At 30.8% G+C, this 17712-nt stretch overlaps 4 protein-coding genes and 1 non-coding gene across 6 annotated transcripts; 2 read left to right on the top strand and 3 right to left on the bottom strand.

Moving 5' to 3' along the window:
• Nucleotides 1-694: 694 nt before the first annotated feature.
• LOC103494737 (uncharacterized) lies at nt 695-3568 on the top strand. 2 transcript variants are annotated; one of them, XM_017045977.2, is made up of 7 exons: nt 695-957; nt 1069-1140; nt 1742-1809; nt 2065-2206; nt 2862-2942; nt 3089-3208; nt 3318-3568. In XM_017045977.2, exons 1-7 carry the CDS (start codon nt 817-819, stop codon nt 3396-3398), a joined length of 705 nt encoding a protein of 234 aa, XP_016901466.2. In that variant the 5' UTR covers nt 695-816; the 3' UTR covers nt 3399-3568. The 2 variants fall into 2 exon arrangements, with proteins under 2 accessions (XP_016901466.2, XP_050943395.1); XM_051087438.1 differs by having other exon boundaries at nt 708-946.
• A 2027-nt stretch (nt 3569-5595) lies between these two features.
• Nucleotides 5596-6595, bottom strand: LOC107991269 (uncharacterized). Its single transcript, XM_017045993.2, has one exon. The coding sequence runs from the start codon at nt 6296-6298 to the stop codon at nt 5627-5629; it is 672 nt and encodes a 223-aa protein (XP_016901482.2). The 5' UTR covers nt 6299-6595; the 3' UTR covers nt 5596-5626.
• Nucleotides 6540-6611, bottom strand: TRNAH-GUG (transfer RNA histidin (anticodon GUG)). Its single transcript has one exon. It is a non-coding gene; the product is annotated as a tRNA-His (tRNA).
• A 1912-nt stretch (nt 6612-8523) lies between these two features.
• Nucleotides 8524-12897, top strand: LOC103494734 (bZIP transcription factor 53). Its single transcript, XM_051087437.1, has one exon. The coding sequence runs from the start codon at nt 9350-9352 to the stop codon at nt 9779-9781; it is 432 nt and encodes a 143-aa protein (XP_050943394.1). The 5' UTR covers nt 8524-9349; the 3' UTR covers nt 9782-12897.
• LOC103494733 (calvin cycle protein CP12-2, chloroplastic) lies at nt 12235-12832 on the bottom strand. The gene has a single exon (XM_008456071.3). It carries the CDS (start codon nt 12830-12832, stop codon nt 12446-12448), a length of 387 nt encoding a protein of 128 aa, XP_008454293.2. The 3' UTR covers nt 12235-12445.
• Nucleotides 12898-17712: the final 4815 nt, after the last annotated feature.

Here is a 17712-nt window from a genome sequence, read left to right as displayed (position 1 = left end):
TTAAGCAACGAATCACCTCAATGCTTTTTTAAACTTTAACTACCTATTTCTAATCTATACGAGACCATGCTTACATCCACAAGATCCAATTGTATTGACTTGTAACATATTAGGTTTAATTAGAAACAACTATAATGCGTTAATCCAATTACATCTATTAAAAAATGTTAGCTAGTTTGACTTATCGAGACATATACAAGTAGATAATTATACAAATATAGTGATGCACATCATTCATAAAATTGCTCCTAGAAAATGGTACATTCCACTTGTACTTTCTTTTTATCAATTTGATTCGTGAATAGTCATTAAATCGTAAAAATTACTATATTTAGGATTTAAGTGTGATTGAATTAATTTAAAATACGAATTAACATCATAGGTTTAAATATCTAAATAAATTGATTTTTGTTCATCCGCCGCATCTAAGAAGAGAAAGAAAAATCAAAGTTATTTGAATTTTGACTTTCCATGGTTTATTGTGTTCATATATAAATTTAATTAAATTCATTGATTGATTAAAAATCACAAAAATTAATTGTCGCAATTTATGAACTGGCGATGCGTTAAGGTCATCCATCCAACGCGTCTAAGAGTCCACGTCGGTCCCAAAAGGAACCAAAAGGGTAATTTCGGAAATTTCATTACTCACTTCTTCCTTTTTATTTAAAGCTGAAAAATCCACAAAACAAAACAAAGGAAAGGAAACCGAGAATTGGACATAACAGACGTTGAGCTTTTCTTTTTTTTTTTTTTTGAAAAAACAACCAAAAGAAAACAACAAAATTTGATACGAAAAGAGAAAAACAGAAGAGGATGGAGGAAGTATTTGTATATGTGGAGGAGTTTCGATTTCAAACGTCCTACGACGTTTCGCGCTGTAGGATTTGCCACGAAGAAGAATTCGAAAGCCCTCTCCAACTCGAAGCCCCCTGTTCTTGTTCAGGTACCATTAAGGTAAAAACAAAAAAAAAAAAAAAAAAAAACCCCAAATTTTTCTAAACCCATCCATTTCTTCTTCTTTGATTTTAGTTTTGGTTTTTTTATTTCTGGGTTTTGTTTTTTCAGTTTGCTCATAGAGATTGTATTCAGAGATGGTGCAGCGAAAAAGGCAGCACAGTTTGTGAAATTTGTCTCCAGGTTCGATTTTTTTTTTTCTTTTTCTTTTTGATGTTTGAGTTTCTGGGTCGAATTATTTCCACCAAATTTGAAGTGGGATTTCATAGATTTTGAATTTTGAAGTCTCTAAACTTGTATTCTGAAGCTCTGTTTCTTGGGATATGGTTTTTATTTTTAAATTTGGAAAAGGGGAAAAAAGTTTAGGAATTCTTCTTTTTCTTTGAGTTCAAGTCTCTCTGTTCTCAAAGTTGAACTTTCAAAATTCCATAAAGTTCGCTTAATTTGCTTCTTTAACATTTTTTTCTTCTCAAGATTACTGTTTTAATTTAACGAAGATTTTGATGCGTTATTTAATGGAAAACTGGACATTTACAAGTAATTTGTTAAAAAAAGAAAAACAATTCAACTTTAAGAACAGTAAATTGGGGAGGAAAAAAAAAAAGAAATTAAATATAATAAAAACAATATTTCAAATCTTTTATGTTGGTCACAAGTCTTCTGACTACTCATGTACTGTCTTGCATTACTATAATTTTTTTATACAAATTTCAAAATGAAGAGAGAATATATTTATATATGTATATATAAATGTCTTATTAATATTATTTAAAATTCTCTTCAGAATTACGAACCTGGATATACTGCACCTTCTAAGAAGCCTCATCACACCGATCAAGGTGTCACCATTAGGTATTTTCTCTTTTTCCATTTGTTATAATAATCAAGGTGTAAAGTATTTTAATTTGGTTGTAATATGAGAAATAGAGAAATATGTAAAAGCAGGAGCCAGACATGCTTTACACCCAATTCATCCGCTCTCGTGGCCACTTCTTCGAACTTCGAGAATTATAAATTAAAAACATAAAATTGAATTAAGAAATGGGGAATATGAGAATTCAAATATATATATATATATATATATATAATACACGATTTGGTCGACAGGGATGGTGTGGAAATCCCGAGAAGCGAGGATGAAGAGGCGGCAGAGCCGGCATCGCCGCGCGATGGCGACGGCGCGTCCCTCTCCGCCTGCTCTACCACCGCCAACCGTGGTGCTTCCTGCTGTAAATCCGTCGCTCTTACTGTAAGTTTCTCTTTTCTTTTTAAATTTGTTTATATGAAATCAATTATGATAGGAGAAGAAGAATTGAACACATGGGTGAGTCAAAAAGGAAAGGCTTTTATTAGTGTTCCTAAAGTATTGAAATGAGTAGGGATTGTATTTGTGCTAAGCCCATTATATGAACAAAGTCTCATTGCTACATTATGATAAAAATAAAAATTAAGAAAGAAAAAAAGAAGAAGAACTTAAGTGGGTGTAACTTATCACTACATAATTGGAAATCATTATGCAAAACACTAATTCCACACCCACTATCATATGTTAAATTTATAATTTATTTAGTAATTTTAACTCAAAACTTTCATCCTTTTTATTTAATAAAAATGTTATAAAAGGTAAAATTTCTTGGTGGGGTTGGCCTTCATTGAAACTTTACTCAATAATTAAAAACTATATTGTTAAAAAAAATATGTAACAATTAATATATAATGTAGCTCACCAACCCAACAATTAACGGTTAGCCCCTAGCAGCCTACCATCACTTTCCTTAGCTACTATTTCTTTTCTTTTTCGTTTTTCCCTTGAAAATTTCATAATAATTAATCCTTTTCATACTAAGATTATTCTCTTATGACTTTATAAATTCCACATTTTTATTTTAATTTTGTTTATGCAGTTTACTTTAGTGTTGTTGGTGAGACATTTCTATGATGTGGTTGCTGTTGGCACCGATGAGTATCCATTTACACTTGCCACTGTGAGTACTCAACTTCACTCGATTCCGTTTCGTATGTGTTCGAGAGTTGTATTCTGTGGAAAATTGTAAAAATTGAACCTACACTTTAGGAGGAAGACTGTATGATATGATATACTAAAGTATTTTGTTGTGTGTGTTTGTTTTAGGTGCTTATTTTAAGAGCAAGTGGAATTATTTTTCCTATGTACGTGATAATTAGAACGATCACCGCTATTCAAAACAGTGTTCGTCGAAATCGGTATCGGTATCAATATCGGAATCACGAGGTGAGTTTTGTTTTACTGTTTGAAAGCCAAGAGAAGGGGAAAAGTTGAGGTGTTTTCTTCTTCTTTTTTCCATGGTTGACTGAATTTCTTTTGGACGTGATTGAAATAGGATTTTGATGATGATGATGATGAAGAAGATGATATCTCGAGCTTTGAAGATGATGATAGAAGACTGCATCATATTGTCTAAGCTTTATACGGACACTCATTATTTGTTACATTTTTTTAAAAAAGGAAACATTATTTGAGCTAACTCAACACACATCATAGATTCTTCACTTTGTCCATATCTTTTTTCCCTAATTCAATGTAATTCTATCTCAATAATTGGAAGAAAAAAAAATCTTTTCTCTTTTTCAATCTTTGTAACTCACTCATAAGGTTTTTTGCTTTCAATTTTTAAAATTTTATTTATAAGGTTCAAACATGGAGTTATGCCCAACATCCACATAGAGTATATTTTCCCTAATAATTTAGGTTATCTAGTGTTTAATTAGTAATTAAGAATGTATTAATATCCCTTAAAACTCAAATTGTAGAACTCTAGTGAAATTAATGTATACGACTTAAACATATGGGTGAAAGGGTTTTTCTTTTTCCTATTTGTTTACCTAACATTTATTATTAAAGCAATCCATATAGCATAAAAATTTGGGGTTTTTTTTTTAAGAAGAAAAAAGATTCAAACTTCAAAACCAAGTAAAGTAAAAGATGACCTAACAAAAGGTTACCTTATATTGTTTGGATGAAACTTCAAACAAGTAAAATTGACTTGTTAACTAAAATTTGGAAATGGGTTTGTTTACCTTTGAAATGGCATGCCCAAACTTTAGGTGTTTTCATTTAATTTGAGAAACCAATATGCTTTTTTCCAATTTCATATGGTTGTTGGGGCTTTGGAGTTGGAACCTATGGACCTAATAGTTAGTCTGTTGAATAACATGTGATTTGAAAAGTTAGAATATGATTTGGCATAATTGGGTCTAATATAATCTATTTCTTGGACCTAAACATTACATGCTTCAATTTATAAAAAGTAATGTAAAAGTTGGTTTAATTTAAGACTAATTCTCTTTTGTCCTTTTTTTGTTTTGACTTTTCTTTTTTCTTTTAGCTATTTATTATTATAATTTGTGTTGGTAGGATAGATGACCTAAATTTGGGGGAAATGAAATTCTTTCTCTACTTTTCTAAATTGAGGTTTTTCTGGGATTCTCTTGTTGATGTCAAATTAGGGTGAAATCATTTCCCCCACCATGATTTAACCTTCCGTTTCTCTCTCATGTAGTTTGGTCTCTTCTTATTCTCACCCTCATCATTAAGATCAAAACTCTCAAAGATGAGGACGTAACTCACAAAGAAGAAGACACAAACTCAAAAGAAAAAAAAAACAAAAAAAAAAAAGTATGCGAGAAAGAAGAAGGAATAATAAAAGAACTCGAAGACGAGGGAGACGAGAATATTAGCAAGGAAGAGGAATGGAGAAAAAAAATAAGAATTGGAGTGGAAGGAATAAATAAAGAGCAAAAAAGATCAAAATGATTAAGATAACATAAAATCTAAAGATATATTATAAATTAAAATTAAAGTAAAGATATATTATAAATTAAAATCAAAGTGACGAGAAATATAGTTAAACAAAAAAAATTCTATTTTTTGAAAGCGGCTAAATCAAATACATTTGAAAGAGTAGTTAAAAGAAATCTAATCTTAGTTAAAGTCATCCGTTCAAATATCAAAACTAGAGAAAACTTAGACTCATTTTTCTTAAATAGTATGTGTACTTTATCTATGGATTTTGATAGCATTGAATCAATCACCGGTATTCCAAATTACACTGAATTAAAACAAATGATACATAACATAGAATGTACATAACATACTTTTGTCAAGAAAAGAAAAAACATATTCACACACAATCTTACAAAATCTTGCCCATGTTTTTGCTATTCCAAGTTCCAACCATTATATTATTGAAGCTTGAGTTTGTAACCCAACAAAACATATAAAACTCTTTAATGCAAACTAGTTCATTGAAGCTTGAGCCTAAGTGTGACCCACTGGGCGGACCTTAATGGGCCTTTAGCCCACGAAGAAAGTAGATTTTTTTACAATTTCTTAGTTCTTATTGGATTAAAATATATATTTTTTTTATCTTAATGCTATGAACTTTTTTTCAATTTTAGTTCTAAGAAGTCTTGACATGTTTGCTTAGATTAAGCTGAGTAAAAAAATTAATAGTTGTTTATGCATAAAACATAAGAATAAGATGAAATTACTTTTACTATATATATATATATATATATGTAAATCAAATAAACTAAAATATATTTTCAACAACCTTGTTTCCAACTAAATCTAAGATAAAAAGAAGAAGAAGATATCGTGTTAGGGTGCAATTATGCATGATATTAAGCATTAGTAAGTATTTGGGTTGTCTAGTGGGAATGAGGTTCTACACAGAGGGCAAGAATTGTTGTTGTTAAGCCACTCGAAGATGCATGATTCATGATAAACATGGCCGCAAGGAATTCTTATCACCTCCCTCTTTCCACAATCCAATTCATCCAAACACACACTGCAATCTCCCTCTTCTTCCTCCGATTTCAACTTCCTCAACCTCTCCCCCACCACCACTCCTCTCCTCGCCCGCGGAACCTCATCGAACACCACCGTCTCGGCCTCCACCACCACTCCACCCCCATCTCTCCACATCGACTCTTCTTCAATTCGGATGGCTCTCACCAAATCCACTCTAGCGATGACATAGAAATTCGAATTCCTCCCCGTGTTTCCGTTGCACATGTGGGCGACGTAGGAAGCGATTTGCCGAGCTATGTTTTCCCGGCGAATGTTGAGTGAGAAGAGAAATTGCCGAATGTAGAACAACGGATCTTGAAGGTGGTGCACCGAGAGATAGAAGTGTGCATTGTTGAAGGGAATGGGTTGAGTTTCGTACAGGATTCGTTGGGAGACTGAAGAAACAGAGATTACTCGTTCCACGTAACTTAATTGTATCTCCAGTACTCCATTGCCGAAACCAGTACCGTTGAGAAGGTATTGAATTGGAGAAGAAATTGCAAAGGACATGATGATGTATGTAAAAAGTTAAGTTTTTGATTGAGAGTGTAGGTAAGGATGGTAAAGAGAGTTGTTGATTTATTAATAAGAAGAGAGTGCTGAATTTGGAAATTTTAGAGAAGGTTTAAGGTCAATTTTGTTGATATGGAAAAGAAAGATTTTTTCCTTTCTTATTTCTCGTCTCCGTCAGTCGATCCCTCAGAACTTAGGACCCTCTCTTCTCTAAAAATAAATAAAGAAAATAAGCAAATGTGGCTGCTGGGATTCGAGCCCAGGTCTCCACGGCCACAACGTGGAATTCTCACCACTAAACTACAGCCACTTGTTTGGTACTTAATTTTCTTAAACAGATATTAACTAAAATTTAATAACTCATTAAGATTTTTTTTTTGTTATTAATATATACTATATATCCAAAGTGCTTTATAAATATTATTTTACTTTCAACAATTTCAATTATAGTTAATTATGATCTTTATGTACTTTTAAGCACCTTCAAATATTTTTGTTTAATTTTATCATTGTGTTTTCAAAAGGTTGATTTTAATCCATAAACTTGTAAACATTTTCGTTTATTTCATTAATTATTGTTTTACAATGACACCACATTTACTAAAATTGCTTAAAATGTAAACATAAATTGGTATTAAAGATTTTCCCATGTATACTTGAAAATTACTTCACCATATACTTAAATTTGAAGAAAAATAATTTGTTTCATCTCATACTTTTACAAGAATAGAAGGAATCGATTGAAACATTTATAATTAATCTAATTAATAAAGATGGGAGAGCTTTTACACACTTTTTTGAGTGTTTATTTATAATCAAATTCAAACCAAAGTAATAAATTTTATCATTCAAATTAATAGGGTTGCTTGGAAGTGTTGAGAACATAATTTGTAAAGAAAAAAAAGTGCATAATATTTGAAAAAAAAACATTTAAACTTCTTCGCAAATAAATTTAAGTTTTACAATACGATTAACATTTCATAAAAGATTTAAAAATTATGATTGAAACATAAATAAAGGTGGAAGGTTCGAATCCTCCGACTTAAACTATCAAAAATTAATTTTGACGTAAATTGATAACTTAAATTGGGTGATAATGTTTTGACTTCCTGATTTTTATTAGCCGATCATTTTAGACCATAATTTTCATTTAATATTTTAACAATTTTTTTTCTTTAACAGTGATTTTGAGATGTTTGTGAAGAGTGATAACGACATCATAACTTTTAAAAGAATGAGTATTTTAAACATTGACATTTGTGGTGTAATTTAGCCAATAATATACTTGATGATTATGTTTATTCTCTGCCAATTTGAATTAACTATTACATTCAAGCTAAAAGTAAACATAACTCAACAATAATTAACATCTATTATCTCATTTGAGGTTATAGTTTCAAATCAACGTACTGTTGGAAGAATAATGTATATAATGAAAAGATCAACTTAATATTATACTAATAAACTGATTTGACCTCAATCGAATAGAAGATATAGATACTGTAGGCAAAAACGATGATCAAATTCAAAAGAAAGCTAGATAACTAGTGCATGATACCGAAATTCAACCAAAACTCACTAAATGAAACAAACCACAAAATTATAAATGAGATATTATCTTGTAAGATGAATTAAATCCATCTATTGTTCAATCTTTTTTTTCATTATATATAAAATCCAATACATATCTCCAATTATTTCAATAAATAAATAAATAAATAAATAAATATATTCCACAATCAAACATGTGAGCCACGCCCAATCCCTCATGCTTTCTAGTACATATTGTTTACATCACATCATTCCATATATATATATATATATATGGAATTGAAATTGTCTTGCATCAAATTTTCTTTGAACAGAACAAACATCACTAACATTATCGATAATCAGTTGACTAAATAATTAAATATATATATATATATATATATATATATATATATATATATATATATTTACTTGCCTTCATCGAATTCAACTAGTACAATAGCTCATGAAATCGTATATTTTCTTCTTAATTTTGAATGTATAAAATCAGTTACGAACTTTAGCTTTTAAATAAGTTAATAATGATGTTATTGATATATATAATTAACCGAAGTTATAGCCTTAAGAAACAATTAAAATTGTTGGGAAGAAAAAAAAGGAAGAAAATTAATGATGGAAAGTTGTGTTGTGTTGTGTTGTGTTGTGGGAGAAGAAAGAAAGTGTAGAATGAAACGAAAGACAGTTACTTACACGGTGTCGTCACGTCCCATGCCATTTTGCCAGCTATGACACCGACGCGATTCCATTAAATTACTTTTTTCTTTTTCTTTTTCTTTTTCTTTTTCTTTTTTATGATTAAAAATAAAATATATCCCATTTCTTTACTTCAGCCCTTCACGATTCTCTCCTATAAATACCCCTTTCCCACGCCTTGCCTAACCTTCTTTCGCCTCGCATTTCGCTCGCTCCGCATTCCGCCTCCTTAAGCTAAGTCTCCTTTTCCTTTCTTTCTTTCTTTCTTTCTTTCTTTCTTTCTTTCTTTTTTATCTCTTTCCTTTCTCTTTCTTGCGTTTCTCTTTTTCATTTCTCTCTCTTCTCTTTTGATTCTCTTCTTCAATTTGGAATCTCTCTTCCCTTGATTTCTGCCTCTTCTTCCTTCATTCATATCTCCTACTCCCTCTGTTTGTCTCTCTTCTTCTGTTCCAATATCCAGGTTTTCGTTTGCCCTTCCTTCTAGGGTTTTGTTGAATTTCCTCAGATGTTTTTAGGTTTTCTATGACGTTCTCTTTATTAAGGCGACGTATTCGTATCCTCCACTCGTTTTCTGTCGTCTTTCTCTACTGGTTCTACGTTTTCTCATGAACTACTGATCTTCAACTTCTTCTTCCTCCTTCGAATTCCATTCATTCAGCTGTACATCGGGACGTTCGTTTCATTTTTATCGGGTTAGATTCTGATAATAGGGCTTTTGACCTCGAGATTAATTCACGGGAAGTAATTGAAAGAGACGATTATATATATATATATATATATATATATATATATATATAAATAAATATGGCTTCTATTCCAAGGCAAACCAGTTCGGGATCTAATGGAGCTTCTCCTCCATCTGCTCTTCCTGATGAGAGGAAGAGGAAGCGGATGCAATCTAACCGTGAATCGGCTCGGAGATCTCGGATGAGAAAGCAGAAGCAATTAGAGGATCTTGCTGGTGAGGTAAGCCGATTACAAATTGCCAATAATCAGCTTGTGCAGAGCATTGGTGCAAAGGAGCAAGCTTTTGTCCAAGTCGACAACATGAATAATGTTCTCAGGGCTCAAGCTATTGAACTCACTGATCGTCTGCGCTCCTTGAACTCTGTCCTTCATATTGTAGAGGAGGTTAGCGGCCTTGCTATGGATATCCCTGAAATACCCGATCCGCTCTTGAAGCCCTGGGAGCTCTCTCGCCCAGTTCTGCCTGTAGCTGACGTGTTCCTCTGTTAGTCACTCCTTATTAAGGGGATTAGGGATCCCACATTTGCGAGTCTTTTTGTCCATTGGAACCATAGTCGTTTTTGAATTTATCGCAGGTCTTAGGATTCTGCTGTTTGTGTCTGTGTTTGCGTGTCATGTAATAGTGGTTGGTTGTGTATCTGCAAGTGTGGATTAGTCAGGACAATGTCTAGAACACGGTACTTTATGTGTTTTTTGTTTATTGAAATGATACACTAATGTTATCTGTATTTCGGAACTTCTATACATGCTCGATCTACTGATTTCTCTATGAGTAATTGCTGAAACGAAGAAGTTGATATCAATGACGTAGAATTTGATCTTCTACATTGAAATATTGATGATGCAAAGATCTGTGGGTGTTTCCTGTTAATTTTGCTGTTTTAGAATATGGGGTTGTTGCATTTTGAACCGAGTTCAATTCTATCCCTGTTACAAATTTGATTTAGATTATCAGGAATTTTGCCGCCTTACCTTTTGAATTGATTCATTACAGTTGAATAAAAAAAAAAAAAAAAGTCTCGTGGCTGGATTTGATTCATGGTTATCACGGATGAGAAAGGAATATGCCTCAGATTGTGGGCTGGAGAAACCCCAGATGAGTACTGTTCCTTATACTAATCCATTATGTAATGATAGAGTTGATATATAGAATATATATTTTTCTATGTTGAACTTCTTTGATTTTATCCTCTTGGATTCTTCCTGGAATCTTGTTTCTGGTCTTTATTTGGACCTCCTCTTTGGTTTGGCTTTGTGTGCTGCAGCAGGGTCTTTTGTAGTTGGAGTTGGTAGGTAGGGGAATTATTTAATAGGAAAAGAGGTAGATAAATACAATAAACAGAGTCTCTTTCCATTAATAGTTTATTTTATTTTGCTAAAAGGTACGTTTAGATATTATAATGAAGATTATAGATATAAGTCAAATTAGTCCAAAAACACAATATGCTTTTATTCTACTATTGCTTGTCAATGAGCAAATTTGACCTGCCTGCCCCTTGGTTCCGTGGGTAAATCTAAATTATCAAATGTGAAATTGTGTATTTCTTCTTCTTTTAGAATGTGCTGTGATTCTTTTCTTCATAAACTAAACTTATTCTCTAAAAGTAGCCTTCTCGCCACAAATTGCATAGATATAAAATCTAAAGGTGACGTAATTTTCCATGGTCTCTGTTTCTTTAATGAAGAAACTATCAAACTGCCACTTGTTTCTCGTATTTACTTTTATTTTTAAACAATCTAGTTCTGTCTGATTCTGTTGCTGTTCTAATAAAACTGTTTTCGGTCTTTGGGACAAAATTTTAGTGAGTATTTTGTTGATTGGTTTTGAAAAGTTATCCTGTCGCAGGTTCTTTAGATATTTTCATAGATGTGTGTGGTTGTCTTTTTGATGATTATTGAACTACTTAGTTGATACCCTTTCTGTTCTTTGAAGTTTGGAATGTTAGTCAACCTGAATTGTTTTTCTTGTTCGCACTAATCATTCTACATCTTTAAACTAGTTTTCTCCCCAGAGTTAATGGGAACATTACAGAAGTTGACGGGAAAAATTCATAAGAGTGATTTTTAATTTTAAGAATATCCATAGAAAATGAAAAGATAAAACGAATAAGAAAAACGTAATTTTCAAAAATAAAAATGTTCACAAATAAATGAGGCCTCTTTTTGTTTTGAAATAACATCAAAGAGGACCTTGAAAAATGAAAAATAAGGGTCTTTACACTCATGACAGTGTACTCTCAATGTGCAAACCTTACATCATATCAATGAGATATGTTTTCAAAAATAAGTTATTTAGTTTTTATTATATTTACATAGGTGAGGTTGCCAAAAATTGTTTTGAAATCAATTACCTCAAGAGTAGGTTAGTGTATGACATGTAGTCTACTCTCTGATATGCAATTGCCAAGCTTTTACATATCCTTTGAGAATACAATCATATTGAAGCCTTGAGGAAAAATTGTTAAGTCTAAGGAGTTAATAGTGAACCTCAAGAAATAGTTGAGTTTAAGGAGTTTATAAGGTATAACATGATGAGCTTTAGTAGTGGCATCTATAAACCCTTGGGTCAAACAAATACTAATGTCTCCAACTTCATATTTCTCGACTCCTACTCTTACTCTTTGGTCTAAACAGCCTTTTTAAGTGGTTCCAAATTGAAAGTTTAAACTCAAACCTCTGCTTCCATTCCATATGTAGAAGTACTGGGATGGTCTTTATTGATTTTTAAATTCACAAACCATGAAACATAATTTGAATTAATTGAAAACTGAATAAAGTTTTCCTTGTCTATCTGCAGATAAAATTTCATCCTTTATAATTCCCTAGGTTCCCACTTGCTCTTGATAGGCAATTCATAAGCAAGAAATTACCAAATGTAATGAACCTCCTTAAAGGGAGACAAGGCTTTGACCTCATAAACACTTCTAAGGATTTGCTTAAGATTAATCTATAAAGAGTGCAATATTTTTACTTGATTAATACATTAGATAATATCTAAAGCTTTTAACTAAGACAAGTTTATGGCCATTTCATGCAACTTTTGTAAAATCAACAACTTTAAAAAGTTACACAACGATATGTCATCCAATAACTTTAATTCAAATCAATATGTAGATGAAATAAAATGTCTAAAACTTAATATCATTTCATTACTCAGTTGTCGTAGGTGCGACATTCCTCAGTCTCTGGGTTGTCCTTGCAATAGTTTTCCAATGGATCCGATTCCTTCTTTCTGTCACGTGCATGGCTTGCTGCTGCGCTTAATTCCTCAACTTCGTCCCACGCTGCAGCACACTCGCCACTCACGGGGTCACCTGCACAAGCCTCCTCCGCATTTTTTATGCTCTCTTCTACCTTATCCGATATCTTATCCGGTGCAGCATGAACCGGTGGGACTCTCAACCTTATGGCTCCAACTCGGGTCGATTGCTTCCACGAGCAGCGGAGCCACCCAACATTGAGAGGCTGTACTTTAGGTGTCTGGGCTGCCTTGGCCAAGATTCTTGGACTTGAGAGGTTCACTCCGGAAATGGTAGCCATATCTTTGTGTAGGGAAGAAGTAATGTTAAAGTTCAATTGTGAGCTTGAAGAAGGATATAAATCATGGGGATATGGCTTTAGGAACTATATAATATATAAATGGAATGGGAATTGTGCCATTGACACATATTTCTTATCAAATGACAACCAATGGATGGTGCCCACGTCATAGGAGTTATGAAGATATTTCATCAAAGGTCCAAAAAATTGAACAAAGGAAAAAACAAAAGGAGTAGAAGATTGAAACAAACTCGAAATGGAAAAATCTTGAGAAATTATGGCCATTTGATGGGCAAATGGCAGAATATATTGTCTCATAGAGCATAAAAATATCAAGAGATTGGCTAATATATATCTTGCAGATGCATTTGTCCTCATTTGCAAATGGCTTTCATTTGATTACTACAAGTTAAAAGAGAATAAGAAAAACTAAACACAGATAAGAGCCACAAAAATTAAATATCAAGTTCGGATGTAATAAAATTTATCATATAAACGTTAAACTACGAAACTCTTAAGAAGATCTTTAGCATTGTTCAAGCTAGCTACGGCTTAACCTAATTTAGGCAAAAAAGAAAAATATCAAACTCATGGCACCTTAATATATATAACTACTACTCTAACCATTATTGAATACACTAGTTTGAGATATGTTCAATGATAATAAATTTTTTTGGTATGAATCGTTGGTAATGTTATCTTAGGTTTCTTGGTAATATAAGAGAGAAATTTAATCAAAAGAAAAATGGTTAGTTTTATGAGCTTCAATGTTTTAGTACATTTTGAAGATATTGAATATTTTATTTATAAATGATTTTAGTGTTTTTAATTTTTTTTTTAGTGTAGAACTCGACTAACTAAATGATTCTAACACAATTTAAAGATTTTATTGTTAGGTTTACCTAATAATCAATTATTTCTCATCCCCAACTTCAATTACCTGGCAAGAGTTTATTTTATTTAGATAAGAAACAACCTTGTTATTATTATTGGACACAAAAGACATGTGCCAATAATAAAACAATATCAAACAACATACATGAAAAATCGTATACCTTAGTTTATAGAAATATACCATTGTAGCCAACTGTCCGATCCGGTCAAACTATATCAACAAATGAATACTCATATAACTTTGTAAAATCATTAACTAGGACGATACCTAATCTCATATGTTAACAAAATCTATTTTGTTTTGGGTTGGTTTCGTTGGTTGAGAATGTACAATGATAATGAAACTCAATGTAATACTAAAGTTCTCTCCTATATTGTTTTCATACTCATGTCAAGGTGTGGTTGCAAGATGTTTTGATGTTAAATTGAGTTGAAGGCTCAAACATGTAAGCACTGATTAGATATTAGTTTGGGATGGAAATTAGTAAAAGGCTCAAGATTTGGTTGAGTTGGTGATTTTTTTTTTTTTGGAAAACTAGACTTTGTTTGCTCTTATCAACAAAGGGTTTTGAGGTCAGACAACAACTAGGCAACTTCTTGCCTACCGTAAAGAAAATAAACAAATCCAAACAATATTGTCAATTAGAATATGGTGTATATTTATTGTGTATGAATAGGATAGGGAGTTGAAGCAAAATTAGAAAGAAAGGAAAGAATTTATTGGTCAGCTACAAATATTAAAAGAACTCTCACACTTAATCAGTACAGACAACTATACCAAAGCCTCTTGACAGATAGTGAGCCTTTAAAGTAGATTTGGAATTAAGTTTATTTCTTTTCAATTTTCTACTATGATTCGTGTATATATTTTTTTAAGTATAATGATTAAAATTTTTAACCAAATTTCAAAAACAAAAACAACTTTATAAGAATTTTTTTTTTTTTTTTTAGTTTTCAACAACTTAATTGGTTTTCTGGACTATTGGTCGAATGTTGATAACAAAAGAAGAAAGTCGAAGATGGAATTAGTGTCGTCTTTAAACTTAATTTTAAAAAACAAAATGGTTATCAAGTGGAACATAATAAATATATGTTCATCTAAGTTCAAATTCAAATTTAGAAGTGGAGAAACAAGGATGGTAATTCAAATTAGAACCATTATGGTGGTCCATTAGAATGAGTAAAAAAGTTTGTTTTCTTTCTATGGCAGATAAGTACAGGTTGCATCTAACCTAACCTTCCATGTTTTGCTTTTGTTTTGAAGCCTTTAACATATACACATGTTGCCTTTTGGATCTACTTCTACATTGCATTAACCTTTCCTATTCTGTTAAATTAAATAAACATGTTTTTGACAGAGTTTTTCTTTTCTAGATATAGCAAAACCAAGTTAAACTTGTTTATGGATGTTTTAAACTAGTGATAGATAGTTGTGTTGGAAATGAGATTTAATGTATTTGATTAAGATTTGGAATTTTGTTTATATGCAAAAGATGTTATTACAAGTTGAGTTGCTCATGATCTTTTGGCAAACCTTGAAGGTTGCTTTCCAACTTCTTTTTGTATATGTTTTCGTCTTTGTTAAAACACATTTATTTTTTGAGCAAGTTTTCTCGGTTGTTACAACGGACCTCTTTTAGTGTTTGTTTTTCCAAAACTAAATAAGTTAATGGGGGTAGTTCTGTCTTTTACCAATATTTTACTTTAAAAAACATATAAATAATAATAATAATAATAATAATAATAATAATAATAATAGGAATTTAAAAAATATATATATAACACGCCGATAAAATATTTTCACCTTATACAACAATTTCAAAAAGCCCATAGACTCACAACCAATGATCTACGATCATTTACGACTGTGTAGTTCTTTTTATCAATGAAAAAATGTTTCAATTTTAAACGATCATGTTGACTATGGTGAGCGATTGTTTAGATCATATCCACATAATCGTATAGTTCTTTTTAAATGGATGGAAAAGTGCTAAACGATCATATTGACTATGGTAAGCGATCGTTTAGATTATTTCAATATGGTTGTTTAGATATTTTTAAACGATAGGAAAAATGCTCTAAATTTAAATGATCGTGTTGACAATAATAAACGATCGTTTAGATTCATGTCAAGATGATATTCGAATGATTTTGATATTCTCGAATACGAAGAATATGAAATAAAAGATTTAACTATAATAATAATAATAGTTTTTAGTTTTAAATTTTTAACTGAGAATTCAAAATTTGGAAAAGAAGAAAGAATTTTAATTTTTTTTCCTCCAAAAACAGAATTTTTTTTTAAAATAATGTGGTTTATAAAAATATTATCGAAAATAGGGTTAGTGAAGTCGTGTACTCGGTACATGACTTCCACAAAATCGTGGGCCTGGTATACGATTTGCGCCGGCGTCGTGAACCCGGCCCACGACAATTGACTGGAGTCGTGTACACGGTACACGACTTCTGACTGTAGTCGTGTACCGCGTACATGTTTTTCGTACAGGTGGCAGTCAACAGTTGACTGCCATTTTGTCGGGTAGCGGGGAAATCGTGTACCACGTACATGATTTTCGTACGTGTCAGACTGACAAATGATAGTCAACAGTAACGTTGACTGTCATTTTGTCCGCTAGTGCGGAAGTCGTGTACACCGTACACGAATTCCTTCACGTGAACAGCCACGTGTCATTCATGCAGGAAATTGTGTCCCACTTACACGACTTCCCCGCCTATAAATACCCTCCACCCGTTTTCATTTTCTCATCCTTCCTTCAATTCTCCAAAAATTTCCCTCTCCCTCTTCCTTTTTTTCCCTCTCTTCTGAAATTATTCTCCATTTTCCTCTTCTCCTTTACTCCTCATCTATCTCCTCTACCTTTCTTTTCCATCCAACTCCATCAAAGTGTGAGGTAAGTTTTATTATGTTTTATATATTTATTTATTAGTTATATATTATTTTTAGATATTTATATATTTGTATTTATTAGTTATATATGGATTTTAGGTTGTTATATATTTTAGGAATATTATTGAAATAGTTATGTATTGTTTTTAGTTTGTTATATATTAAATAGTTATTATTAGGTTGTTTTTATGTTGTTATAATAATGGTAATGATGATAATAATAATAGTAATATATTAATAATAATAATAATGACAACAACAATTAAAATGATAATGATAATAATAATAATAATAATAATAATAATAATAATAATAATAATAATAATAATAATAATAATAATAATAATAATTACAGTAGTTGTAGTAATAATAATAATATATACTACTAATACTACTAATAATAATAATAATTATAATTATAATAATAATAATTACTACGGTGGTGGTGGTGGTAATAATAATAATAATAATAATAATAATAATAATAATAATAATATATAATAATAATCATAATTATAATAATAATAATTATTACGGTAATGGTAATAGTAGTAATAATAATAATAAAAACAATTACAATAATAATAATAATCATTATAATAATAATAATTACTACAGTAATAGTAATAGTAATAATAATAATAAAAATAATTACAGTAATAATAATAATTATAATAATAATAATAATAATAATTATTATTATTATAATTACTATAGTAATAGTAATAATAATAATAAAAATAATTATAATAATAATAGTAATAATAATAAAAATAATTACAATAATAATAATAATATATAATAATAATAATAATAATAATAATAATTACAACAATAACTGTAATAATAATAATAATTACAATAATAATAATAATGATAATAATATATAATAATAATAATAATAATAATAATAACAACAACAATAATAACAACAACATAATATTAAATTAAAACAAAGAAGTCGTATACCCGGTACACGACTTCTTTACTTATCCGTCTATGTTGGACGGGCCGTTCCCATGCAAGTCGTGTACCTATGAGGTACACGATTTCATTTGCTTATTTAAAAAAATATAAA

The sequence above is a fragment of the Cucumis melo genome, chromosome 7 (assembly GCF_025177605.1).
Source record: "Cucumis melo cultivar AY chromosome 7, USDA_Cmelo_AY_1.0, whole genome shotgun sequence".
In the NCBI taxonomy this organism is placed as follows: Eukaryota; Viridiplantae; Streptophyta; class Magnoliopsida; order Cucurbitales; family Cucurbitaceae; genus Cucumis; species Cucumis melo.
Note: the sequence above shows the minus strand (reverse complement) of the source record. Positions and strands in the feature narration are given on the sequence as shown.

What these genes read in the sequence shown, in the direction of transcription:
- LOC107991269 (XM_017045993.2), bottom strand. Translation starts at nt 6,298, where the DNA reads ATGTCCTTTGCAATTTCTTCTCCAATTCAATACCTTCTCAACGGTACT.
- LOC103494734 (XM_051087437.1), top strand. Translation starts at nt 9,350, where the DNA reads ATGGCTTCTATTCCAAGGCAAACCAGTTCGGGATCTAATGGAGCTTCT.
- LOC103494737 (XM_017045977.2), top strand. Translation starts at nt 817, where the DNA reads ATGGAGGAAGTATTTGTATATGTGGAGGAGTTTCGATTTCAAACGTCC. An exon ending in TTTGTGAAATTTGTCTCCAG is followed by an intron (nt 1,141 to 1,741) that starts GTTCGATTTTTT and finishes AATTCTCTTCAG; the next exon opens with AATTACGAACCTGGATATAC. An exon ending in GTAAATCCGTCGCTCTTACT is followed by an intron (nt 2,207 to 2,861) that starts GTAAGTTTCTCT and finishes TTGTTTATGCAG; the next exon opens with TTTACTTTAGTGTTGTTGGT.
- LOC103494733 (XM_008456071.3), bottom strand. Translation starts at nt 12,832, where the DNA reads ATGGCTACCATTTCCGGAGTGAACCTCTCAAGTCCAAGAATCTTGGCC.